We start from the raw sequence: 27,347 nt of genomic DNA, 5'->3' as shown, positions 1-27,347 counted from the left end.
GATGGTAATGGTGGTGTCTGGGGTATTATCAGTAAGGTATGATTCCGTGAGAATGACTATGTCAGGCTTGACTATCTCTGAGACAGCGCACCCAATTTTGGCACTAACCCCAAATGTTAGTAAGGAGGACTTTGCAGAGTCGACAGGGCTGTTTGTTTTGCCATTGTCTTTTCCGGTGCCAGGTGGTCTGTCTGGTTTCGTTTCTTTGTTGAGACTTTGCAGCGATTCTTACAACCAAGTGGCTTGCTAGGCCATTTCAGAGGGCAGTTGAGAGTCATAGGGGTTTACAGCATGGAAACAGGCCCTTCGGCCCAACTCGTCCATGCCGCCCTTTTTTTAAAAAACCTGTAAACTAATCCCAATTGCCTGCATTTGGCCCACATCCCCCTATACCCATCGTACCCATGTAACTATCTGAATGACAAAATTGTACCCGCCTCTACTACCACCTCTGGCAGCTTGTTCCAGACACTCACCACCCTCTGAAAAAATTGCCCCTCTGGACACTATTGTATCTCTCCCCTCTCACCTTAAGCCTATGCCCTCTAGTTTTAGACTCCCCTACCTTTGAGAAAAAATATTGACTATCTAGCTGATCTATGCCCCTCATTATTTTAAAGACCTCGATAAGGTCACCCCTCAGCCTCCTCCACTCCAGAGAAAAAAGTCCCAGTCTATCTAGCCTCTCCTTATAACTCAATCTACCAAGTCCCAGTAGCATCCTAGTGAATCTTTTCTGCACTCTTTCTAGTTTACTAATATCCTTTCTATAATAGGGTGACCAGAATTGCACACAGTATTCCAAGTGTGGCCTTACCAATGTCTTGTACAACTTCAACAAGACGTCCCAACTCCTGTATTCAATGTTCTGACCGATGAAACCAAACATGCAGAATGCCTTCTTCACCAATCTGTCCACCCGTGACTCCACTTTCAAGGAGCTATGAACATGTACCCCTCGATCTCTTTGTTCTGTAACTCTCCCCAACGCCCTACCATTAACTGAGTAAGTCCTGCCCTGGTTCAATCTACCAAAATGCATCACCTCGCATTTGTCTAAATTAAACTCCATCTGCCATTCGTCAGCCCACTGGCCCAATTGATCAAGATCCCGTTGCAATTGGAGATAACTTTCTTCACTGTCCACTATGCCACCAATCTTGGTGTCATCTGCAAACTTAGTAACCATGCCTCCTATATTCTCATCCAAATCATGAATATAAATGACAAACAACAGTGGACCCAGCACTGATCCCTGAGGCACACCGCTGGTCAACCATATTGCTGTAGCTCTGGAGTCACATGCAGGTCAAACCAAGTAAGGACAACAGAATTCCTTCCCTTAAGGACGACAGATTTCCTTCCCTAAAGAACATGCGTGAACCAGATGCTTTTTTCTGACAATCGGCAATGGTTTCATGATCATGAATAGATTCTTAATTCCAGATATTTTTTATTGAATTCAAATTCCACCATCTGCCGTGGCGTGATTCGAACCCAGGTCCCCAGAACATTAGCTGGGTTTCTGGATTAATAGTCGAGCGATAATATCACTAGGCCATCGCCTCCCCTAAAAATTGATATTCCAATTGTTGTCAGATTGTTCGATGAAACAAAGACTTACTTGTATAATGCCTTTTACATCTCAGGACCTATGAAATTTACAGCCAATGAAGCACTTTTTACTGTGCTGTCACTGCTCTACTTGTAGGAAACATGACAGTCTGTTTGCACGCAGCATTATGACAATAACCAGATAAATGTTTTTCAGTGATACTGATTGGGAGATAAATATTGGTCAAGAACCATGGATAACATGCTTACTCTTCTTCAAAACAATGCTATTGGATCTTTTATGTTCTTGTGAGAGCAGGCAGGGCTGCAGGGCAGACTTTAAATGCAACATTTCCAATAGTGCAGCACTCCTTCAGTACTGAGGGATGATTCTCTCATTACTGGATTTCAAATTCACCTTGAATTAAAATCCTCTACAAAGGTAGGGGAAGAGTTATTCAGCTATCTTTAATACAAAGGTGCTGCAAAATTGTAGGAAGGGAGACACAGAGAGAGAGTCTTGTTTGTGAGGTGGGCAAAAGGATGACAAAGCTCAAGTGCCTGATCCAAAGACAAACAACCCTGAATTGGAAAAGCTACTCCGCTCAGAACGAATGATAAGTGAAGTAGGGGAGGAAAGAGTCAGGCTCCATTTCACAAAATTGAAGCTGAGGGGTTTGAAAGTCCAGGGATAGACAGCAGTTATTTAGTGAACCAAGCACAATCAACTGACAAATTGCCAAATGTCTGCAGTTTGGTTTAAATATATGACCATGAAATAATAATCAAAACAACTTCTAGATATTCTAAGGCAGGTTGTCTGATTTGGGATATTGAGAAGTATGTTGATTTACAGCACTATTGTGTAACTTTTCAGGTTCCAAAGGTGGCAGTTGTAGTCAGTTTTATAGAAAAGCCATCTACTGGAGGAGTCTTTTAGGTGAATCATGTAACAGTATAATTTTAAAAGCAGCTTATTTTCTCTGCATTTGTTTGCTTGATGTGGGTGACATAAGCAAAGCCACATTTATTATCCTTTTCTACTTTGTATCCCTGACCTCAGAAGGTGGTGAGCCTGTGCGACATACTATTAAGATTGAAAGTATGGGCTTGAATTAGGCTTCGACTTGTTGCACTATCTTGATTACACTAAAATCTATATGTCACCACCTTTGGTTGATTGATACATAGCTGTGCAATTCACTCCACAGAATTTGTCACTCTTTAGCATTGAAATGCTAGATGGGCTCTAAATTAAACACACACACACACACACACACACACACAGTCACTCAATCTGCTTGTAACCTGAAATTCAAATTTTCTGGCTTACGATCTGAGCAGCCAAAATGCCTAAATTATTGGACAACTGGACTTGCTTATTAAAAATTAAGAATTCCTCACCCCGCCCCACCCCACCCCCAATAGCACAGTGTCACACACAAAATCCAGAAAAACAGAATGAAGCTGACTGATTCATCAAACTAATATTACACTGCCATGGTACAATTTTTGACACATTTACTTCATCATCACTCTCACCAACCAACCACATAATCTCCTAAATCAAACAAACCCAAAGCTAATCGAGTGGAAAAACTCTCAGAAATTCTCTCCAGCTCCCAAAAAGTGATCCAAAGAATAGTCAAGTACCCTTCTTAACTTTGAAGTGGGGAAAATCATAAAATAGTTGCCTGGCACACAAAATGGTTACCTGAGAAGAGACATTAAGCAGGCACTGACTTTTAGCACAGACAGCTACTTAAAGATTAAAACATGCAGCACAGACAGTCACTTAAAGTTAAACATACAGGCACCAAATGCTGCAGGAAGCCAGTAAGGGCTTGAGGCACTTTAGAGATAAGGGCAGACCCAGGACAATAAGGTCTGATAACAAGATCAGCCATAGACGGGAACATAAATACATAAATGCAGCAAAACCAATCATTGTATGTATAGACCGAAACCAGTCATTGATAGAGAAAATATATCCATTCTATGAAACAATGCGATGTTAAATGCCCATGTCTGTACCCGTCTGATTGTAACGATGTGTTAACTACCAATCACCATGATCTGTCTACTCAACTGTAACGATGTGTTAAATGGCTAATGTCCAGACTATCCATTGTCTGAAAGGTATAAAAATGATCAACTGCTATTGTATGATTGAGAAGGTAGCTGCCAAGTACTGCGGAGTACCAGTGCTTTCTCCCCGAAGCTTAGTGTCCAAAATAAAACTGTTATTGAACCTCCAGTCTGACTCCGGTAGTAATTTCCCACAACAACTTGTAGACAACAAAGTCAACAAAATTCTTGCAGCATGATGTAGGAAAACATAATATTTTTCTCAAAGAGCAAAACACCTTTGGTATAAATATAAACCTATCCAGATAATAGTTTGTACTTAAAACCGAGGGTCTCAGACAATCTGGATGCATTTCCTGCAGATCTTTACCAATGATTCTTCTCCACCCTGTTCCAGTTACACATAAATTAGGAGTGAAAGTAGGCCACTCAGACTTTTGTGCCTGTTCAGTCCGCCGTTCAATATGATTTGACTGTAACCTCAACCCCACATTCCTGCCTACTGATAACCTTTCAGCTGCTTATTAATCAAGAATATATCAAGCTATGCCTTAAAAATATTCAAAAATTCTGCTTCCACTGCCTTTTGAGAAAGAGTTCCAGACACTCTCAACCCTCAGAGAAAAAAATTCTCCTCATCTGTCTTAAATGAGCAACTCCTTATTTTTAAACAGTGGACCCTAGTTCTAGATTCTCCAACATGAGGAAACATCCTCTCCACAATCCACCCTGTCAATACCTCAGGATCTTAAAAGTTTCAACCAAGTCATCACTTACTTTCCTAAACCCTCTTGGATACAAACCTAATCTCCACACCGTTTCATCATAAGACAACCCTGCCCATTCCTGATATTAGTCTAGTAAATCTTCTCTGAATTTCTTTTAAGACATAGACATCTTTTCTTAAAAAAGGAGACCAGTACTATACCAATATCCGATGTGGTCTCACCAATGCTCATAGAATCATAGAAACCCTACAGTGCAGAAGGAGGCCATTCGGCCCATCGAGTCTGCACCGACCACAATCCCACCCAGGCCCTACCCCCACATAATTTACCCGCTAATCCCTCTAACCTACGCATCCCAGGACTCTAAGGGGCAATTTTTTTAACCTGGCCAATCAACCGAACCCGCACATCTTTGGAATGCTCTGTACAATTGAAGCATACCCTCCCTATCTTTGTAATCAATTCTCCTTACAATAAATGATGCATTCTATTGGCTTTCCTAATTACTTGTTGTATCTGTATAACGGCCTTCTACGATTCATGTACCAGGACACCCAGATTCGGCTGCACCCCAGAACTCTATCTATTTAGACAACCATTTAGACAATAACCTTTTTTATTTGCCCTGCCAAAATGAACAATCTCACATTTTCCTACTTTATACTCCATTTGTCAGATCTTTGCCTTCTAACTTAACCTATGTATGTCCACTTGTAGCCACATCACATCCTCTTCACAATTCACTTTTCTACCTATTTTGCCTCATCAGCAAAGTTAGCAACCATGCCTTCAGTCCCTTCATTCAAGTCCTTTATATAAATTACAACAAGTTGAGGCCCCAGCACTGATTCCTGTTGCACACCACTCATCACATCCTGCCAACCAGAAAAAGATCCATTTGACCCATTTATGCTAACTCTGTTTTCTGTTAGCTAGCCAATCTTCAAATTAAGCTAATATATTACCACCACATGAGTTTATATTTTCTGCAATAACCTTTGACATGGCATCTTAACAAATGCCTTCTGGAAATGTATGTACAGTATATCCACTGGTTCCCCTTTATCCATCACACGTGACTCCTTCAAAGAATGTCAATAAATTGGTTAAACAAGATTTCCCTTTCATAAAACCACGTTGACTCTGCCTGATTGCCTTGATTTAATTCAGAGAGCCCTGTTTTAACATATTTATAATAGCTTCTGATATTTTCCCTATGACAGATGTTAGGCTAACTGGTCTTAGTCTCCTGCTTTCTGTCTCTCTCCGTTTTCAAATAAAGGAGTTACATTTGCTATCTTTCCAATCTAAAGGAATTTTGGAAAATTAAGATCAATGCATCAACTATCTTATTAGCCATTTCTTTCAAGACCTTAGCATAAAGTCCATCTGGAGTAGGGCACTTGTCAGTCTACAGACTCAACCATTTGCTAAATATAATTTCCCTGGTGATTATAATTTTCCCGAGCTCCTCCCTGTAATGCCCTATGTTAATATCTGTGGGTTTTAACACAAAGAATGAGTTGCACATGTGGATTCAAACAAACACACAACAGGTTTATTGACAAGCTGCTCTCTGCTCTGCATCAAGTATAAAACTGAAAGGAAAACAGCAACCCAAGCACACACCTTAATGACATATCACCATCAAAATATGTGGTCAACTCAAAGCCGCTGCATCCTTTTTCTTAAAACAGACAACACACTTTCTCTTCTATTTCTAGATTTACATCTATTTCAAGGATGTTACTTGTGTCCTCTAAAATGAAGACTAATGCAAAATACCTGCTCAATTCATCCGCCAGAGCGCTGCTTTCCATTATCAATTCCCCAGAAAGGTCGAGTGGAAAAGACAGAGAACAGATAAAGTAACCAAAACGGAAGGAAAATATACTTTCCAGTTGTGGTACAGAATGAATAAAAATTTAGTTTAATTAAAGAACAAAGAAAATTACAGCACAGGAACAGAACCTTCGGCACTCCAAGCCTACACCAAACATGCTGCCCAACTTAAATAAAACCCCCTACCCTTCCGGGGACCATATCCCTTTATTCCCATCCTATTCATGTATTTGTCAGGACACCCCTTAAAAGTCACTTCCGTACCCGCTTCCACTACCTCCCCCGGCAACAAGTTCCAGGCACCCACCACCCTCTGTGTAAAAAATCTGCCTCGTACATCTCCTTTAAATCTTGCCCCTCGCACCTTAAACCTGTGCCCCCTAGTAATTGACTCTTCCACCCTGGGAAAAAGCTTCTGACTATCTACTCTGTCCATGCCTCTCATAATCTTGTAGACTTCTATCAGGTCTCCCTTCAACCTCCATCGTTCCAGTGAGAACAAACCAAGTTTCTCCAACCTCTCCTCATAGCTAATGCCCTCCATACCAGGCAACATCCTGGTAAAACTTTTCTGTACCCTCTCCAAAGCCTCCACATCCTTCTGGTAGTGTGGCGAGCAGAATTGAACACAAAATTCCAAGTGCAGCCTAACTAGGGTTCTATAAAGCTGCAACATGACTTGCCAATTTTTCAACTCAATGCCCGGTCGATGAAGGCAAGCATACCATATGCCTTCTTGACTACCTTCTCCACCTGCATTGCCACTTTCAGTGACCTGTGTACCTGTACACCCAGATCCCTTTGCCTATCAATATTCTTAAGGGTTCTGCCATTTACTGTACATTTCCCATCTCTATTAGACCTTCCAAAATGCATTACCTCACATTTGTCCAGATTAAACTCCATCTGCCATCTCTCCGCCCACATCTCCAACTGACGGTCTGACGGTCCTCATCGCTATCCACAAAGCAACCAACCTTCGTCCGCAAATGTACTAATCAAACCAGTTGCATTTTCCTCCAAATCATTTATATATATTACAAATAACAAACGTCCCAGCACTGATCCCTGAGGAACACCACTTGTCATAGCGCTCCATTCAGAAACGCACCCTTCCATTGCTACCTTCTGTCTTCTTTGACGGAGCCAGTTTATATGCACCTTGCCAGCTCACCTCTGATCCCATGCAACTTCACCTTCTGCACCAGTCTGCCATAAGGAACCTTGTCAAAAGTTTTACTGAAGTCCATGTAGACAACATTCACTGCCCTACCTTCATCAATCATCTTCGTCACTTCCTCGAAAAACTCGATCAAGTTCGTGAGACACGACCTCCCCTTCACAAAACCATATTGCCTCTCACTAATACGTCCACTTATTTCCAAGTGGGAATAAATCCTGTCTCGAAGAATCCTCTCCAATAATTTCCCTACCACTGATGTAAGGCTCACCGGCCTGTAATTACCTGGATTATTCTTGCTACCCTTCTTAAACAAAGGAACAACATTGGCTATTCTCCAATCCTCTGGGACCTCCCCTGTAGCCAATGAGGATACGATTTCTCTCAAGGCTCCAGCAATTTACTCCCTTGTCTCTCTCAGTATTCTGGGGTATATCCCATCAGGCCCTGGAGACTTGTCTACTTTAATGTTTCTCAAGAATCCCAATACCTCCCCCTTTTTGATCTCAACATGACAAACTATCTACACACCCTTTCCTAGACCCTTTCATCCACCAAGTCCTTCTCTTTGGTGAATACTGACCCAAAGTACTTATTTAATACCTCACCCATTTCCTCTGGCTCCATGCAGATTCCCTGCCTTGTCCCCGAGTGGGCCAACCCTCTCCCTGGCTACCCTCTTGCTCTTTATATATGTATAAAAAGCCTTGGGATTTTCCTTAATCCTGCTGGCCAATGCTTTTTCATGATCCCTTTTAGTCCTCCTTACTCCTTGCTTAAGTTTCTTTCTACTTTCCTTGCATTCCACACTTGCTTCGAATGTTCCTAGCCTCCTAGTTTTGACAAATGCTTCCTTTTTCTCCTCGACTAGGCTCACAATATCTCTCGTTATCCAAGGTTCCCAAAACTTGCCATACTTATCCTTCATCCTTACAGGAATGTGCCGGTCCTGAATCCCTATCAACTTACATTTGAAAGCCTCCCACATGCCAGATGTTGATTTGCCCTCAAACATCTGCCCCAATCGACATTCTTCAGTTCCTGCCTAATATTGTTGTAATTAGTCTTCCCCCAATTTAGCACCTTCACTTGAGGATCTTTATCCATCAGTACCTTAAAGCTTACTGAATTGTGGTCACTGTTCCCAAACTGCTCCCCTACTGAAACATAGACCACCTGGCCGGACTCATTAACCAATATTAGATCCAGTATGGCCCCTTCCCTAGTTGGACTATCTACATACTGTTTCAAGAAGCACTCCTGGATGCTCTTCACAAACTCTGCCCCATCCACGCCCCTAGCACTAAGTGAGTCCCAATCAATACAGGGGGAAGTGAAAATCTCCCACCACAACAACCCTGCTACTTTTACACCTTGCCAAAATCTGCCGACATATCTGTTCCTCTATCTCCCGCTGGCAGTTGAGTGGCCTATAGTAAACCCCCAACATTGTGACTACACCCTTCCTATTCCTGAGCTCTACCCATATAGCCTCGCTGTATGAGCCCTCCAAGGTGTCCTCCCGCAGTACAGCTGTGATATTCTCCTTAATCAGTAGTGCAACTCCCCCACCCCTTTTACATTCCCGTCTATCCTGCCTGAAACATCTGTATCCTGGAATGTTAAGCTGCCAATCCTGTCCTTCCCTTAACCAAATCTCTGTAACTGCAACACCCTCATAGTCCCTAGTACTAATCCATGCTCTAAGTTCATCTGCCTTACCTGTTAACACTTCTCGCATTGAAACAAATGCACTTCAGTCCACCGGACCCTCTTTGATTAGCAACCCCACCCTGCCTGCTGTTTCTCTGAGTCTTACTGGCCCTACTCTTTGGTTCCCCTTCAGCTAATTCATCTTTGTTTTGGTTCCCACCCCCGCTGCAAAACTCGTTTAAATCCTCTGGGGATTAATAACTTTAGCTGGCCTTTTCCTTGGAAGATATACTAAGTGTCATATATGAAATGGTAGATTGATGAGCCAAAGGGACATTTCTTGGAATCACAGAAATATACAGCACAAAACGAGGCATTGTGTATTCCTTATTTTAACAACTATAACACTCCATTTGATGATTCAAAGAGAAGCTCTCGGCTATGCCGACCTCTCTACAGCCCACCAACCCCACTTCCTGCAGCAAAGGATCCACTCTACATCACAACGAATTCAATCTAAGTGCCATGGGTCCACTCCATAGCACAATGAATTCACGTGGGATCTACTTCACTGCACAAAAAGGAATAACTTTGAGCGGCATCAAATCCAGTCTACATCCGGTACAGAAAGCACTCACAACAGTGCCAGATCCACTCTGTAACACAAAATGAAATGATTCTATAAAGTGCCCATTCTATTCCAGTAGCTCTGGGTCTATTCTACAAAGGCTTCAAAATCTCTTCAGAGCCTGGCTGGGAATTCCATAAATCCAGATTTGGAATTAGAAAAGCTATTAAAGCACTTTGCTTGACTATTTGTATTGTCTATCTTCCCTCATTGGAATGCATATTGTCTGCTTCCTCAAACTTCACAAAACAGTTCCCCTGAAGATACTTCAATTCTGAAACACTGATGAGGATCATACCTCTCAGTTCCTCCATGATAGGCTGGATGGTATCAGACCATTGATGAGAGCTAATCACTGTGTAAATTCCAGGAAAGTCCCTTTGCCAGATACGCTGTCCCACAGACCAAATTGCTCCTAGCTCAGGATTAGCCTGTAACATAGAAGAGAAGAAAACATCAGAGATAACAAACCAATGAGGGTTCAGTTGGCTATAAGTCTGGGAAAATATAAGTTCACATAGAACTACCGTGTCAAATTGTGGAGGCTTTCTGAGATCGAAATTTGCAGGAAATCACTCCACAAGCCCATATCAAATCTATTTTATGAAATGGCAGCTACTGCTGCTCACCAACATTTGAGCTGGATTTAACTGACCACTTTATAAACTTGGCATTCCTGCCACCAATTCAGAACAGATACATGGAATGTATGGAACCTCTAAGCTGACAGTCCATTTGAAGTAATGGGCCACAAATGGATGTTCTGAATTATTAATCATGGGATGACTGCAAAAACAAATTCTTCTAAGCATTCCATGGCGGCTCAGCTGTTACAAAAAATAACTGACTTTTACAATCAGACTTCAGGTTCTACTCATACACCTAGAGTTTTGTCCCTGAGAACTATACCACATATCAGGAAATTTTCTGTCACAGGAGAAACTCCCCGAACGGTAGGATATTTAGTTTGGAGGTGGTGGAAGTGGAGGTGGAAGTGAATGGAGCTGGGCCCATCAATCCCTGGGCACAGATTGGAGGCAGCCATGAGTGCTACAAGTGCCCACACAGTATGTTTAAAAGCGCTGACTTGGTTTTCTGGGACTTTGTCCCAGTTGGCTACTTGAGGGGAGAGGTCCTCTCGCCCTCATCCCTCCATCTATTCCCCAATGCGAATTCAAGTTTCCCAACCAACTCACAATGGCTTCTCATGCCTTCCATGCCATCTTAATACTGAATATCAATTGACTGCGGTCAAAAGGATTTTAAAATAATTGGAATGATTGATTGGTTCATATGTTGTTTTGCTGGTAGATTTGGTTTGCATTACTCATGATTGATTATGAAATTTGAGTAAATGAAAATGTTTGATGTCAAGCTGGGAGAAAATTTAAAAATCCTCAGTCTGAAATGGAAAATATGATAAACAGAATGTGGACCATATTGTATCTTTTTTATAATATTTCAAGGAAAACAAATGTACTTTCAGTTTAAAATCACGAAACCTTTACGCGAGACTGGGCATTTATGAATAGGTAGATAGAGTTCAAGATTGAACAATCAAACTGAGAGATTCTAAGTCAACGGCAAAAGTTTAATAGGTTGCAATTAAGTTAAACTGGTGTTAGGAAGTTGAAATGAAATCAAAAGTAAATAATTGAATAGAAAGAAAATGATAAGAGAATTTGAGATGCAGATTAGGCTAGTAGCAGGGTGAAACAGATACTTTGTTGAGCAAAGTGGAGACTTGCAGTTGAGGGATCTAGATTATAACCACACACGGTTGCAAGTAGAGCTTTCAGGAAAAAAGCAAGCAGTCTTGCAGAAAAGAAAGCAGAAGAGGATTGCGGATGTGGTTCCTATTTTCAAGAAGGGGAATAGGGATAGCCCAGGAAATTACCGACCGGTGAGTCTAACCTCAGTGGTTGGTAAGCTGATGGAGAAGATCCTGAGGGACAAGATTTATGAGCATTTAGAGAGGTTTAGTATGCTCAAGAATACTCAGCATGGCTTTGTCAAAGGCAGATCGTGCCTTACGAGCCTGGTGGAGTTCTTCGAAAATGTGACTAAACACATTGACGAAGGGAAAGCGGTAGATGCGGTTTATATGGATTTTAGCAAGGCGTTCGATAAGGTCCCCCATGCAAGGCTTCTGGAAAAAGTGAGAGGGCATGGGATCCAAGGGGCTGCTGCCCTGTGGATCCAGAGCTGGCTTGCCCAAAGGAGGCAGAGAGTGTGTATAGATCGGTCTTTTTCTAATTGGAGGTTGGTCACCAGTGATGTGCCCCAGGGATCTGTTCTGGGACCCTTGCTGTTTGTCATTTTCATAAATGACCTGGATGAGGAAGTGGAGGGATGGGTTGGTAAGTTTGCCGACGACACGAAGGTTGGTGGGGTTGTGGATAGTCTGGAGGGATGTCAGAAGTAACAGAGGGACATAGATAGGATGCAAGACTGGGCGGAGAAGTGGCAGATGGACTTCAACCCAGATAAATGCGTAGTGGTCCATTTTGGCAGGTCAAATGGGATGAAGGAGTACAATATTAAGGGAAAGACTCTTAGTACGGTCGAGGATCAGAAGGACCTTGGGGTCCGGGTCCATACGACTCTAAAATCGGCCCCGCAGGTGGAGGAGGTGGTTAAGAAGGCGTATGGTGTGCTGGCCTTTATCAATCGAGGGATTGAGTTTAGGAGTCCGGGGATAATGATGCAGTTATATAAGACCCTCGTCAGACCCCACTTGGAGTACTGTGCTCAGTTCTGGTCGCCTCATTACAGGAAGGATGTGGAAAAGATTGAAAGGGTGCAGAGGAGATTTACAAGGATGTTGCCTGGATTGAGTGGCATGTCTTATGAGGGTAGGCTGAGGGAGCTCGGTCTTTTCTCCTTGGAGAGACGTAGGATGAGAGGAGACCTAATAGAGGTATATAAGATGTTGAGAGGCATAGATCGGGTGGACTCTCAGAGGCTTTTTCCCAGGGTGGAAATGGCTGCTACGAGAGGACACAGGTTTAAGGTGCTGGGGGGTAGGTACAGGGGAAATGTTAGGGGGAAGTTTTTCACACAGAGGGTGGTGGGCAAGTGGAATCGGCTGCCGTCAGTGGTGGTGGAGGCAAACTCAATAGGGTCTTTTAAGAGACTCCTGGATGAGTACATGGACTTAATAGGATGGAGGGTTATAGGTAGGCCTAAAAGGTAGGGATATGTTCGGCACAACTTGTGGGGCCGAAGGGCCTGTTTTGTGCTGTAGTTTTCTATGTTTCTAAGAAATGTCTGTGAAACCCCATGAGTTCTACACTAAACTAGAAGACAGGGTTCCCAAAAAAATCCACAGATCCTGTGTCGTAATTAGTTGTTGTGTTTTGCTCATAAGTGTTAAAACCAATGGGATGTTGTTTCGTGGGAGGTGTAGTTCAGAGCTTAGGAAGTAGATAGATTTTGTTGGGGGGGGGGGCGGTGGGCAATTTAAACATACAGTCTTGGTAACCTATTTTTTGTAGTTAATTGTAAATGTTGTTCCGTTCTGTTGCTTTTCTTGTTATTTGAATAATTCACAACAAGACTGAACCCTTTCCTCACCGGGTTTCATCTCTTTTTTCACATTTTCCTAAATCATAAAAATAGTTGAGAACCAGTGTTCCACGTTTTCCCTTCTGGGATTTCGGATGCCCTCACATTGAACATCAATGGGGTTTTTGACACTGGAACAAAAAGCTAGCATCAGTTATGGTGTCCAGATTGTAAAAACCCAATTGATTTGCTCATGTTTTTGGGGAGAAAATCTGCTGTCCTTACCTTATCTGGCTGATTTGTGATCCAGACCTACAACTGCACTCAATGTGGTGGCTCATCACCCATTTCAAGGCAATTAGATGTGAGCTATAAATGCCCTTACCGGAGACACCCACATCCCATGAGTGAAAAAAAGAATCTGCGATTGTTCTCTCTAACATCTGCAACACCCAATTCGGTCAATGGTATCTCATTCTGAAGCAAACAGCAGCATAGAAAGCAATGTTCTTAAAATCATATACTCACAGTTTTGATGGCTTGAGGTATTCTCTTCCAGAGGTACCGTGCAGTATTCCTGCAATAATAAATGGAAACACCATTTCTTTGGATTTAATAATTTTATTCATTATGGAACAAAGAAAATTCCAGCACAGAAACAGGCCTTTCGGCCCTCCAAGCCTGCACCGACCATACTGCCTGGCTGAACTAAAACCCCTATCCTTCCAAAGGACCATATCCCTCCATTCCCATCCTATTCATGTATTTGTCAAAGTCACTATCGTATCTGCTTCCACTACCTCCCCCGGCAGCGAGTTCCAGGCACCCACCACCCTCTGTGGAAAAAACTTGCCTCGTACATCTCCTTTAAACATTGCCCCTCGCATCTTAAACCTATGCCCCCTTGTAATTGACTCTTCCAACCTGGGAAAAAGCTTCTGACTATCCACTCTGTTCATGCCCTCATAATCTAGACTTCTATCAGGTCACCCCTTAACCTCCATCGTTCCAGCGAGAACAAACTAAGTTTCTCCAACCTGTCCTCCTATCAACCTCTGCCCTCCATACCAGGTAACATCCTGGTAAATTTTTTCTGTACCCTTTCCAAACCCTCCACATCCTTCTGGTAGTGTGGCAACCAAAATTGAACACTATATTCCAAGTGCAGCCTAACTAAAGATTCTATAAAGCTGCAATATGACTTACCAATTTTTAAACTCAATGCCCCGGCTGATGAAGGCAAGCATGCTGTATGCCTTCTTGACTCCCTTCTCCACCTGCGTTGCCACTTTCAGTGACCTGTGCACCTGCACACCCAGATTCCTCTGCTTATCAATAGCATTAGGATTGTCAAAATATCAAAGAAACACAAATTCCAACAATACTCATTGTATATCTGAATCAGGCAGCTAAAGTCATATCCATTTTCATTTTGATTCAAAAGCCAATTGAGACAGAGGCAGAGTGAGACGAGTCGAGGGAAAAATGGAATAAAGACCATTTTGTGGCCCAAATCACGTGCAGTTCTGTACTGTGGGCCCATGCCCACTAAGAAGTGGGTTTGCTGGGGCTCAAAGCTATTTTAGATAGATTATTTAAGGCATTTTAAATTTAAATTTTAAACCTTAAATTTTAAATCAGTAAAATTTCACCCTGACATACAAGTAATTAGATTGAATCTAACTCCCGTGGCGAAAAGTGAATGACTAACATATGGACCTGGCAGCGTTCATCTTTAGAGAACTTCCAAGAGCAAAACATAAAATAAATTACTTCAAATTCACTGAAAACGATATACTCTAAAAATGATGAGGCATTTCAGTTACGTGAATAGATTGGCAAAGCTCAGATTGTTCTGCTTGGAGAAGATTGAGAAGAGATTTAATGCGAAGAGTATATAGGGAGGAACTGCGTCAATGGCCAGAGTTGAGAACCAGAGGATACAGATTTAAGCAAATGGCAAAAGAACCAAAAAGCAACATGAGAAGAACTTTTCAAATATCAAATGGTTAGGGTCTGGAACACCCTGCCTGAGAGTGTGGTAGAGACAGATTAAATCATGGCTTTCAAAAGAGAATTGGGTTAGGTTATCTGAAGGGAAACAAATTACAGGGCTACATATAAAAGTCAGGGGAGTGGGACTAGCTAATTGCTCTTGCAGAGAGCCAGCATGGTCACACATGGCTGAATGGCCTCGTTCCGTGCTGTAAGCATTCTAAGATTCTACAGCAGCATTTCAATACATCGTACCCGTTCCAGATGTAGGAACTGCCTGGACTTAAGTGCTTAAGTCAATGCCAGAGGATTGGTTCACTAACAAAAAGCAAAGAGTGGGGATAAATAGGTGTTTTTCTGATTGGTGATCAGTGACTAGTGGTGTGCCTCAGGGACCGTAATTATTTACAATTTACATAGATGATTTGGAGTTGGGGACCAAGTGCAGTGTATCAAAATTCACAGATGATATTAAGATGAGTGGTAGAGCAAAGTGTACAGAGGACACTGCAAAGGGATATAGATAGTTTAACTGAGTGGGCAAGGGTCTGGTTGATGGAGTGCAATGTTGGTAAATGTGAGGTCATCCATTTTGGTAGGAATAACAGCAAAATGGACCAATATTTAAATGGTAAAAAATTGCAGCATGCTGCTGTGCAGAGGGACCTGGGTGTCCTTGTGCATGAATCCCAAAAAGTTGGTTTGCGGGTGCAGCAGGTAATTAAGAAAGCAAATGGAATTTTGTCCTTCATTGTTAGGGGGATGGAGTTTAAAAACAGGGAGGTTATGTTGCAGCTATATAAAGTGCTGGTGAGGTCACACCTGGAGTACTGTGTACAGTTCTAGTCTCCTGACTTGAGAAAGGATATACTGGCACTGGAGGGGGTGCAGAGAAGATTCACTAGGATGATTGCGGATTTGAGAGGGTTGGCTTATGAGGAAAGACTAAATAGACTTGGATTATACTCATTGGTTTTGAGAAGAATGGGGGGGATCTTATAGAAACATAAAATTATGAAAGGAATAGATAAAATAGAAGCAGGGAGATTGTTTCCACTGTCAGGTGAAACCAGAATTAGGGGGCATAGCTTCAAAATAAGGGGGAGCAGATTGAGGTCTGAGTTGTTCTTCACACAAAGCGTTGTGAATCTGTGGAATTCCCTGCACAGTGAAGCAGTTGAGGCTACCTCACTGAATGTTTTTAAAACAAGGATAGATAGATTTTTGAACAGTAAAGAAATTAAGGGTTATGGTGAGCAGGTGAGTAAGTGGAGCTGAGTCCACAAAAAGAACATCCATGATCTTATTGAATGGCGGAGCAGGTTCGAGGGGCCAAATGGCCTACTCCTGCTCCTAGTTCTTATTTAATTTGCTTCAGCTAAATCCTACTGTGCAAAGAGCCCTCTCCCTTGTTTTATTATTTAAATTGCTTGCTTGCAAGCAAGGTATCGTTGATGTAGATGGTGGCACTAACAGAGCATGGATGCCTTACCATTGACTATTTACACAGACAAATTTAAAATAAACTGCACAAGAAACTGAAAAAGGAAGAATGTAAAAGGATACGGAAAAGGATTAGAGCACAGAGCTCTAGTAAAAATATCATGGGTTGATTAGCTGCCTACTCTGCAGTACAAACAGCTTGTAATTCATAGACTCCCACAGTGTGGAAGGAGGCCATTCAGTCCATCGAGCCTGCACCGACAAAAACCCCAGACAGGCCCTATCCCCGTAACCCCACGTATTTACCCTTCTAATTCCCCTAAAACTAAGGGGCAATTGAGCATGGCCAATCAACCTAACCCGCACATGTTAGCATCTTTAACATGATAAAACATTCGAAGGTGTTTACAAGGAATTATAAAGCAAAACATGACACCAAGACATGTAAGGAGGTATTGGGCAGAATTCTCCCAAACAGGCTGCAGCGGGTGGACACAGTGGCAGGAGTCAAAAAGTTGTGAACCCGATGGTGTAAAATCCAGTTTAAATTCTCCCAATAGCAGGTTAACAACAGTTCCCACTGACAGGTGTTGCAAACACAATTCGCATTCATTTGCATCTCATGAATACTCATTAAATCAGCCTCCAGTGGCATCCCATCAGTGCTTATGTCATGCCAGCAGGAATTTAAGTCAGAGTCAAACCCGATTGCTAATGAGTGGCGAGCACAAAGTGGTCCTCAGTTCGCCAGAGACTTCAGGGTGAGTGGAACAACTTTCTGCCATTGTACTGTGCTTCTCCTGATGTGATGCTTACTGAGCAGACTAGTTCCTACCTCAATTTCAATGCCGAACTTCATGGACAGCACCATGCTGCCAGACACATGGACCTTCCTGTGTCACTGTCTTGAATCAGTACCATGCCAGGGAGGGAAGAGGTGGCCTAGTGAGGACAGGGGAGGATGGGGCAATGTGGAAGGAGGTCTGTGCAAGGAGCTTGAGGTTACGCGATGACGGGCAGAGGGACAAGGAGGTGGATAAGTGAATGAAGATGATGAACAATGGAAGGCAGACGGAAGACCGAGTGGGGGGTGAGAAGAAAGAGAAGCTGGACACCAAAAAGCTCACAAACAAGGCAGTCAAAGGATACCACATCATTTACTGCAAGAGCATAGATGAAGACTCCAGAGGCAGTGGATGGAGGCATGAGTGGAGCATGGGCTTCTTGTTGGTGATGGGCTCGGGTATGGGGAGCACTGCTTAACCGAGGACTAGACTTCCTCATTAGGCTGTTAGCCTTTTCCCTCTGGGTTGCTGACATCCTGCATGGTCTGGTGAAGACAGGTTAGTTGGAGAGTTGTATGAGTGAGCTGAATTGGTATTTAAATATGGCACCAGGACATTCAAACCCATCAGCTGAGAATGGATTGACAAATCAGCCTGCCATGAGAGTTGGAGGGAAACTCGCTTGTGCATAATTAACAAGCTTCCAAGCACTGAATCTAATGCAGGATCCCGCTATTCTTGTCGGCAAATAAAATTCCACAGCTTAAACTTTGAACCTGGGCAGCTGAAGACACAACCGCCACTGGTGTGCGGATTAAAAGCGGATGCTCAAAAGACTGGAATGAGAGGAGTGCAGATATTTTGAAATGGAATTTGGAAACAAGGAATATTAATTTTAAGATTGAGGCTTTGTTTAACCTCGAGTCTTGTAGGTTAGTGAACACGGGGTAGATGAGTGAAAGCCATTTGGTGAGAGTTAAGATTTGGACAGCAGAGCTTTGGATTGCTTCAAGTTTATGGAGTATAGTGGGCAAGTGGAGTGGGTTACAAATAGTCAAACCTTGAGGTAATAAAGGAATGGATGAGGATCTCAGCAGAAGTGGTGAGGCGGGGCAGATGCAGGCAATGTTACATTGATAGAAATAGGTGCTCTTATAATGGCAAGGATGCAAAAATCCTGGTTCAGTCAGTGACAGTTGCCAGGGAGACTGATGGAATCTGTGGAGGAAATGGAGTTTGTGATGGGACTGGAGACAAGGGCATCGGCCTTCCCAATATTTAATTGGAGGAAAGTTTTGCTCATTCACTAAATGTCAGATATGGAAATCTGACAATTGAGACAGCGAAGGTTTGAGAAATGTAGCGGTGAGGCAAAGTTGGGTGTCATCAACCTGGAAAGCAAGGTGTTAAGAAATAGGTGGGCTCCAAGGTTAGATCCTTGGGTGACACCAAAGATAACTGCAGGAATGGGAAGAGGAGTTACTGATGGTGAGTCTCTGGCTTTCAATGGAATCGAGTGAGTACAGTGGGGAGGTGTTTGAGAAGGATAGTGCTATCAATTGTGTTAAAGGCTGTGAACAGAGCAAGGAGGACAAGGAGATATATTTTGCCGTTGTCAGTCATGTAGGATATCTTCTGTGACTTTGTTAAGAGTGGTCAGAAACTTGATTACAAGGAATGGGAGCTTTGAGAATGTAGGAATTTGAAAGGCAGCAACACATACAGGAACTTTGCTGAAAGGGGAGGGTGAAAAAGGGATGGCAGCTTGTATGGATGGAGAAGTCAAGGGTAGTTTTTTGAGGGGGTAGTAGCAATAATGAAAGAGAAGGGACAGAACCTGAGGAGAAAGAATCAAGAAGGGAAGTTAGGTGATCTGTAATTTACTGGGGACAGGGCTGAGTAGGAGGTGCATCTCATGATCAACATGCACTCAGAAGACATGAGGGGAGATGGGAAAAAAATCCAGGAAGGAAATAAGCTCAGAGCGAAGGCAGATGGGTAGGGTAAGCCTTAGAGTAAGTGTGGCATGTTAGGAAAGCAGAAGGGAGGGAAGTGAGAAAGACAGTTGATCAGATGGGTCACAACCTAGGTGATAAAGTAATCCAATTATAGGTGCTGAGGTTGGAGGGAGTAAGGCTTAGAATACAGAAAAGCAGATGGGCTACCTTTTTATTCCAGGCTGATCCTGGAAAAGGAGTTTTGCAGACAAAAGTAGTACCCAACGGTGCTTTGTATGGTCCAGCCTGATCTGGCACTGAATGGCCAGACCAGTTGTCCCCTGTATTTGTTGAAGTCTGCATTCCCTGGGCTATGCAGTTTAGACTAAGGAAGGACCAACCAGGGGACATGGCCAGACTGAGAGAGAGTAATGGTTTAAATGGGAACCAGGGTATCAATGCTGGCAGTGTGAATGCAGTGGAGCAGACTAGCTGATGCAGAAATATCATGGTGAATAACAGGCCATGGCTTGACAATTGGAAATTTGAAAGTGCAGTTCTAAGCGAATTGGGGATAACTTTTTTCCAGGGCTCTGAGACAGATGCAGGTTATCATTGAAGAGAGATTCAAGGAAATGATCAAAGATATCTGATCCTCTCTGTGACTGATACTCTGGGAGCAGCGAGGCCATGTGAGATGGCATGGTCAAGCTGGTGGCTGTGAATACAGGTTGCGGGGTTAACATGAAGAGTGACGTTAAACAAAGACAGCAGGACAGTGAACTCAGAGGAGCGGAACAAGATGGAGTTTAAAATTACCTGAGACAAAGAGCTGCTTGGGGCAGAGGCGGAGAGAAGAAAGCAGTGAAGACAACCCATTGAGAAAATTGACATGGTACTTGAGCAGGCAGAGTTCAGAACCCCTGAAAGCTGCAACTGAGTTCCAGAATTCAACTTCACCACCCTGCAATGCAATTGACATTTAATCCCACATTTATATGGTAGAGTAATGAGGAGAGAAGTTTCAAGAAGTATTCTGAACCAATACTAGAATCTCAGAATCATTTAATGATTACAGCTCAGGATCTCGAAGGTCTCTGAAAGGCAACTTATCTAGTCCCACTCCCCCATCTTTCCTCCATAGCCCTACATTGTTTATCCTCAGTTATATCATTATCTAATATTTGCAAGTTAAGTTCCAGACAATTTCACACTAAATGGGTTTATGTTGTATAACATACAACTTTAATTGTAGACCAATTTAGAGAATGGCTCTACTTGGATATTTTGAAGAGTACTTTGGAATTAATTACGGTGTAAACACAACTAGTGTTTAGCATCTGACTAGCAGACACCACTTGTATTTTGGGTTAAAACCAATTAGCCAATTAAGATAATCAAATAAACTGGGGAACAAATTAAAAAGGCAGCCCCTTAAGGGATACTGCCTTAAAAACAAATCACAAATGAAACATCAAACTATAATGTGATTAAGGAGGGGTTGATAAGGCACCCAAGTCCTCGCGGTGCCCACCTGACATGGAAGACCTTGATGGTGCCAGTAGACGCTGTGTGTTCCCTCACCAAGAACACCCACCTGTGAATATAACTGCGCTAGAGGGGCAGTCGGGTCAGACAAGCCCCTTGGTCGCACGCTGCCTGGACCTGTTGGTAGTAAGTTTGGTCAGGCCCAGGAACAAGTTCACGAGGAGGTCCTCCTCCTTCCCTGCTGTAGTGCAAACAAAGCTACCAATAAGTTTTTAAAAATAACTGAAAAGGGAGTGCAGCCTAAAACAACCTATATAAGTATGGTCCACAGACTCCACAAGGCTGCAAATGGGCAGGTATCTCGAGAGTCTGCGAACCGAAGCAACCTTGGGGCAGAGGCGGAGAGAGGAAAGCAGTGAAGACAACCCATTGAGAAAATTGACATGGTACTTGAGCAGGCAGAGTTCAGAACCCCTGAAAGCTGGGGCGACATGGTAGCACTGCTGCTTCACAGCTCCAGGGACCTGGGTTTGATTCCCGGCTTGGGTCACTGTCTGTGTGGAGTTTGCACATTCTCCTCGTGTCTGCGTGGGTTTCCTCCGGGTGCCTCTCTCAGTCCAAAGATGTGCGGGTTAGGTTGATTGGCTATGCTAAAATTGCCCCTTAGTGTCCTGAGGTGCGCAGGTTAGAGGGATTAGCAGGTAAATGTGTAGGGATATGGGAGTAGGGCCTGGGTGGGATTGTGGTCGGTGCAAACTCAATGGGCCAAATGGCCTCTTTCTGCACTGTAGGGTTTCTATGATTTCTATGAACCTAAGGTTGTATGGCACTGCTGCGTGCAACACCCTCCACCCCAGGTCCCAGATATTAAGAGGGAGCTCTCCTTCATAGAGGGTCCTCCACTGGGGATCTTCACTGCTGGACATCAACAAGGCATCCAAGGCGTGTCCAGGTGAGGACAACGAAGTGAAGGGTGTGCAGTAGCCACCCATACAGGAAACCCCTCTGCGCAGTGCACAAGGGTAGCTCGGGCTGTGGGGCATCAGCTCTCAGAGGGGAGCTTGGGGACAATGGGAAGTTGGTGTGCTCAGATGGGAGTTCACCACAAACCTGCGCCTCCTTGAGTACACAAGTACCATTGGGTCCATTGGGAGGTGCTGTGTGGCAGGGGAGTGGGTGAGACGCCCCATCAAGTTGGCGCATCACACGGCGTGGATGTCCAGCTCGCGGCAAATGCCACCCATGACTGCAAAGTGATCGCACTTGGATTCAATGGTACTTGTGATCTCAAGGAGACCCAGGTTTGTGGTGAACTCTCATCTGAGCACACTAATGTCCCATTGTCTCCCAAACCACTCTCTGGGAGCTGATGCCCCAAAGCCTGAGCTACCTCACGGAAATACCCTCTGTATCCTTGTGCACTGCACAGAGGGGTTTCCTGTATGGGTGGCTACTGCACACACTTCATTTCCTTGCCCTCGCCTGGACACGCCTTGGGTGTCTTGTTGACGTCCAGTAGTGAAGGTCCCCGTGGAGGTCCCTCTATGGAGGAGAGCTCCCTCTTAATATCTGGGACCTAGGGTGGGGGGTGTTGCAAGCAGCAGTCCCATACAACCTTAGGTTGCTTTGGTTCACAGACTCTCAAGATACCTGCCCATTTTGCAACCTTGTGGAATCTGTGGACTTCTATTTAGGCTGCACTCCCTTTTCAGTTATTTTTAAAAACTTATTGGTAGCTTTGTTTGCACTACAGCAGGGAAGGAGGAAGACTTCCTCGTGAACTTGTTCCTGGGCCTGACCAAACTTACCACGAACAGGTCAGGCAGCGGGCGACCAAGGGGCTTGTCTGACCTAACTGTCTGCCCCTCTAGCGCAGTTATATTCACGGGCGGGTGTTCTTGGTGAGGGAACACATGGTGTCTACTGGCACCATCACAGTCTTCCATGTCAGGGTGGGCACTGCAGAGACTTGGGTGCCTTATCGACACCTTCTTAATCACATTTTAATTTGATGTTTCATTTGGGATTTGTTTTTAAGGCAGTATCTCTTTAAGGGGCTGCCCTTTTAATTTGTTCCCCAGTTTATTTGATTATTTTAATTGGTTAATTGGTTTCAATCCAAAATACAAGTGGTGTCTGCTAGTCAGATGCAATGGGGGGTAGAAACATAAATTCCCAAACGTTTCAAACAATGACATCACCATCATCTGTAAATATTTACTTTTAACAGATTTCTCTGCACCAAGAAAGACATACTTTCCAGAATATGGCACAAAATATACATTGAGGTGGGAGTGACTGCCCTTGACATCAAAGCCTCATTCGACCGGGTGTGGCATTAAGGAGCCCTGTGGAAAATTGCCCAGGTATATCCTGTACACAAAAAGCAGGACAAATCCAACCCGGCTAATCAGTCTACTCTCAATCATCAGAGACCCTCATTAGGATTGCGTCCAGGGAAAATGTTACTGCACATGAGGAACATTGTCAGAGGCTACAGAAGGATATAGATAGGCTGGAAATTTGGGCAAAGAAATGGCAGATGGAGTTCAATCCAGATAAATGCGACGTGATGCATTTTGGTAGAACTAACGTAGGGGGGAGCTATACGATAAATGGCAGAACCATAAAGGGTGTAGATACGCAGAGGGACCTGGGTGTGCAAGTCCACAGATCCTTGAAGGTGACGTCACAGGTGGAGAAGGTAGTGAATAAGGCATATGGCACGCTTGCCTTTATAGGACGGGGCATAGAGTATAAAAGTTGGGGTCTGATGTTGCAGTTGTATAGAACGTTGGTTCGGCCGCATTTGGAATACTGCGCCCAGTTCTGGTCGCCACACTACCAGAAGGACGTGGAGGCTTTAGAGAGAGAGTGCAGAGGAGGTTTACCAGGATGTTGCCTGGTATGGAAGGGCTGAGTTATGAGGAGAGATTGGGTAAACTAGGGTTGTTCTCACTGGAAAGACGGAGGATGAGGGGTGACCTAATAGAGGTGTATAAAATTATGAAAGGCATAGATAGGATGAACGGTGGGAAGCTTTTTCCCAGGTCGGTGGTGACGTTCACGAGGGGTCATAGGTTCAAGGGGGGAGGGGGGGGGGGGGGGGAGGTTTAACACGGATATCAGAAGGACGTATTTTACACAGAGGGTGGTGGGGGCCTGGAATGCGCTGCCGGGCAAGGTGGTGGAGGCAGACACACTGGGAACGTTTAAGACTTATCTAGATAGCCACATGAACGGAGTGGGAATGGAGGGATACAAAAGAATGGTCTAGTTGGGACCAGGGAGCGGCGCGGGCTTGGAGGGCCGAAGGGCCTGTTCCTGTGCTGTATTATTCTTTGTGTCTCCATATTCTAACATGCAAGAGGAATATAAACATATTTCTCCATGAGTGTTTAAATTGGCAACCATGTAATGATGTATAATCACAATGAAACAGAGTGGGAAAAAAAAGATTAGACAGCACTACTAATCGAGCTGGTTGGGTCCTAAAGGATATAACTGTTAGACTGGGTCAGCAGCAGGTGGTGAAGGAATCAACAAGAGGAAATAACATTCTTGACCTCATCCTTACCAATCTGCCGGCTGCAGATGCATCTGTCCATGACTGTATCAGTAAGAGTGACCACTGCACAGTCCTTGTGGAGACGAAGTCCCGCCTTCACATTGAGAATAACCTCCATCATGTGGTGTGGCACTATCAGCGTGCTAAATGGGACAGACGTCGAACTGATCTGGCAACTCAAGACTGGGCATCCATGAAGCACTGTGGGCCATCAACAGCAGCGGAATTGTACTCCAACACAATCTGCAACGTCATGGCCTGGCATATCCTGCACTCAGCCATTACCATCAAGCCAGGGGATCAACCCTGGTTCAATGGAGAGTGCAGGAGGGCATGCCAGGAGCAGCACAGGCATACGTAAAAATAAGGGGTCAACTTGGTGAAGCTACAAAACAGGACTACTTGCATGCCAGATGGCAAAAACAGCAAGTGATAGACAGAGCTAAGCGATCCCACAACCAACGGATCAGATCTAAGCTCTCCAGTTCTTCCATATCCAGTCGGGAATGGTGGTGGACAATTAAACAACTCACTGGAGGAGGAGGCTCCACAAATATCCCCATCTCAATGATGGAGGAACCCAGCACATCAGTACAAAAGATAAGGTATTCGCAGCAATCTTCAGCCAGAAGTGCCAAGTAGATGATCCATCTCGGCCTCCTCCATTGGTCCCCAGCATCTCAGATGTCAGTCTCCAGCCAATTTGATTCACTCCACGTGATATCAAGTAACGGTTGGAGGTACTGGATACTGCAAAGGCAATGGATCCTGATAACATTCCAACAATAGTACTGAAGACTTGTGCTCCAGAACTTGCCACTCCCCTAGCCAAGCTCTTCCAGTACAGTTACAACACTGGCATCTACCCAACAATGTGGAAAATTGCCCAGGTATATCCTGTACACAAAAAGCAGGACAAATCCAACCCGGCTAATCAGTCTACTCTCAATCATCAGTAAAGTGATGGAAGGGGTCATCGATAGTGCTATCAAGCAGCACCTGCTCGGTGACTCCCAGTTTGGGTTTCACCAGGGTCACTCAGCTCCTGACCTCATTACAGCCTTGGTTCAAACATGGACAAAAGAGCTGAATTCCAGAGGCAAGGTGGAAGTGACTGCCCTTGACATCAAAGCCGCATTCGACCGTGTGTGGCATTAAGGAGCCTTGGCAAAAACTGGAATCAATGGGTATCGGGGGCAAAATCTTCGCTGGTTGGAGTCATAACTGGCACATAGGAAGATGGTTGTGGTTGTGGAGAGTCACTCATCTCAGCTCCAGGACATCTCTGCAGGAGTCCCTCAGGGTAGTGTCCTAGGCCCAACAATCTTCAGCTGCTTCATCAATGACCTTCCCTCCACCATAAGGTCAGAAGTGGGGATGTACGCTGATGATTGCACAATGGTCAGCACCATTCGCGGCTCCTCAGATACTGAAGTAGTCCATGTTCAAATGCAACAAGAACTGGACAATATCCAGGCTTGGGCTGACAAGTGGCAAGTAACATCTGCGCCACACAAATGCCAGGCAATGGCCTTCACCAATGCCCCTTGACATTCAATGGTGTAACCATCACTGAATCCCCCACTGTCAACTTCCTTGGGGTTACCATTGATCAGAAACTCAACTGGACTCACCACATAAACACAGTGACTTCAAGAGCAGGTCAGAGGCTAGGAATACTGTGGCATGTAACTCACCTCCTGACTCCCTAGAGTCTATCCACCATCTACAAGGCACAAGTCTGGAGTGCGATGGAATACTCCCCACTTGCCTGGATGGGTGCAGCTCCAACAACACTGAGAAAGCTTGACACCATCCAGGGCAAAGCAGCCCACTTGATTGGCACCACAAACATTCAATCCCTCCACCACCGACGCTCAGTAGCAGCAGTGTGTACTATCAACAAGATGCACTGCAGCAATTCACCAAAGATCCTTAGACAGCAACTTCCAAACCCACAACCACTTCCATCTAAAAAGGACAAAGGCAGCTGATAATGGGAATACCACCACCTGCAAGTTCCCCTCCTCGTCGTTCACTATCCTGACTTGGAAATATATCGCTGTTCCTTCAGTCGCTGGGTCAAAATCGCCTCCCTAACGGCATTGTGGGTCAACCCACAGAACATGGACTGCAGCGATTCAAAACGACAGCTCACCACCAGCTTCTCTAGGGCAACTAGGTATGGGCAATAAATGCTGTAAGAAGTCTCACAACACCAGGTTAAAGTCCAACAGGTTTATTTGGTAGCAATTATCATAAGCTTTCGGAGCACTGCTCCTTCGTCAGATGGAGTGGAAATGTGCTCTCAAACTGTTTGAGAGCACATTTCCACTCCATCTGACGAAGGAGCAGTGCTCCGAAAGCTTATGGTATTTGCTACCAAATAAACCTGTTGGACTTTAACCTGGTGTTGTGAGACTTCTTATCGTGTTCACCCCAGTCCAACGCCGGCATCTCCACACAATAAATGCTGGCCAGCCAACGAAGCCCATGTCCCATACGAACGAATCAAGGATTTATTACTTTGCAACAACACAAGGCCCATTAACTATCAGATTCTAAAGGTAGAATTCTCCCAATCCACCCATTTCAGGTTTGGGGCGAGATCAGTGAATTTGGTCAGAGCCAAAAAGTCAGAAACACGCCAATGTTAAAAATCACATTGCCATGGCGTGCACAAGATGTCCCTCAGGTCACCAGAGACTTCGAGGTGAGTGCAACATGCAAAGCCTACCTGTCACAGTGGTGCTCCTGATGCCACTCTGCCGAGGCTAATAGCTCCTGCCTTCTATCTCCATGCTGAGCTGGTCTTCATGGACAGCACTGTGCTTCTGGACCCTCCTGTGTCACTGACTCAGATCAGTTCAGTGCCTGGAGTTGGGGGAGTACAGGGATCTCCTTCGCCCCCAGTTCCACACACCAGTGTCCATGTGGATAGCACATGCAGC

General features: G+C 44.2%; 1 protein-coding gene across 2 annotated transcripts in view; it reads right to left on the bottom strand.

The window, feature by feature from the left end:
- Positions 1 to 27,347, bottom strand: part of cops8 (COP9 signalosome subunit 8) — a 68,581-nt gene that overhangs the window by 13,638 nt on the left and 27,596 nt on the right. For both annotated transcript variants that reach the window (XM_078228682.1, XM_078228683.1), the window contains exons 3-4: positions 13,709 to 13,757; positions 9,972 to 10,104 (exon numbers count right to left, since the gene is read on the bottom strand). In XM_078228682.1, coding sequence (XP_078084808.1) covers positions 9,972 to 10,104; positions 13,709 to 13,757 — 182 coding nt within the window. The remainder of the gene's footprint in view (positions 1 to 9,971; positions 10,105 to 13,708; positions 13,758 to 27,347) is intronic.

The sequence above is a fragment of the Mustelus asterias genome, chromosome 14 (genome assembly GCF_964213995.1).
Source record: "Mustelus asterias chromosome 14, sMusAst1.hap1.1, whole genome shotgun sequence".
Lineage (NCBI taxonomy): Eukaryota > Metazoa > Chordata > Chondrichthyes > Carcharhiniformes > Triakidae > Mustelus > Mustelus asterias.
Note: the sequence above shows the minus strand (reverse complement) of the source record. Positions and strands in the feature narration are given on the sequence as shown.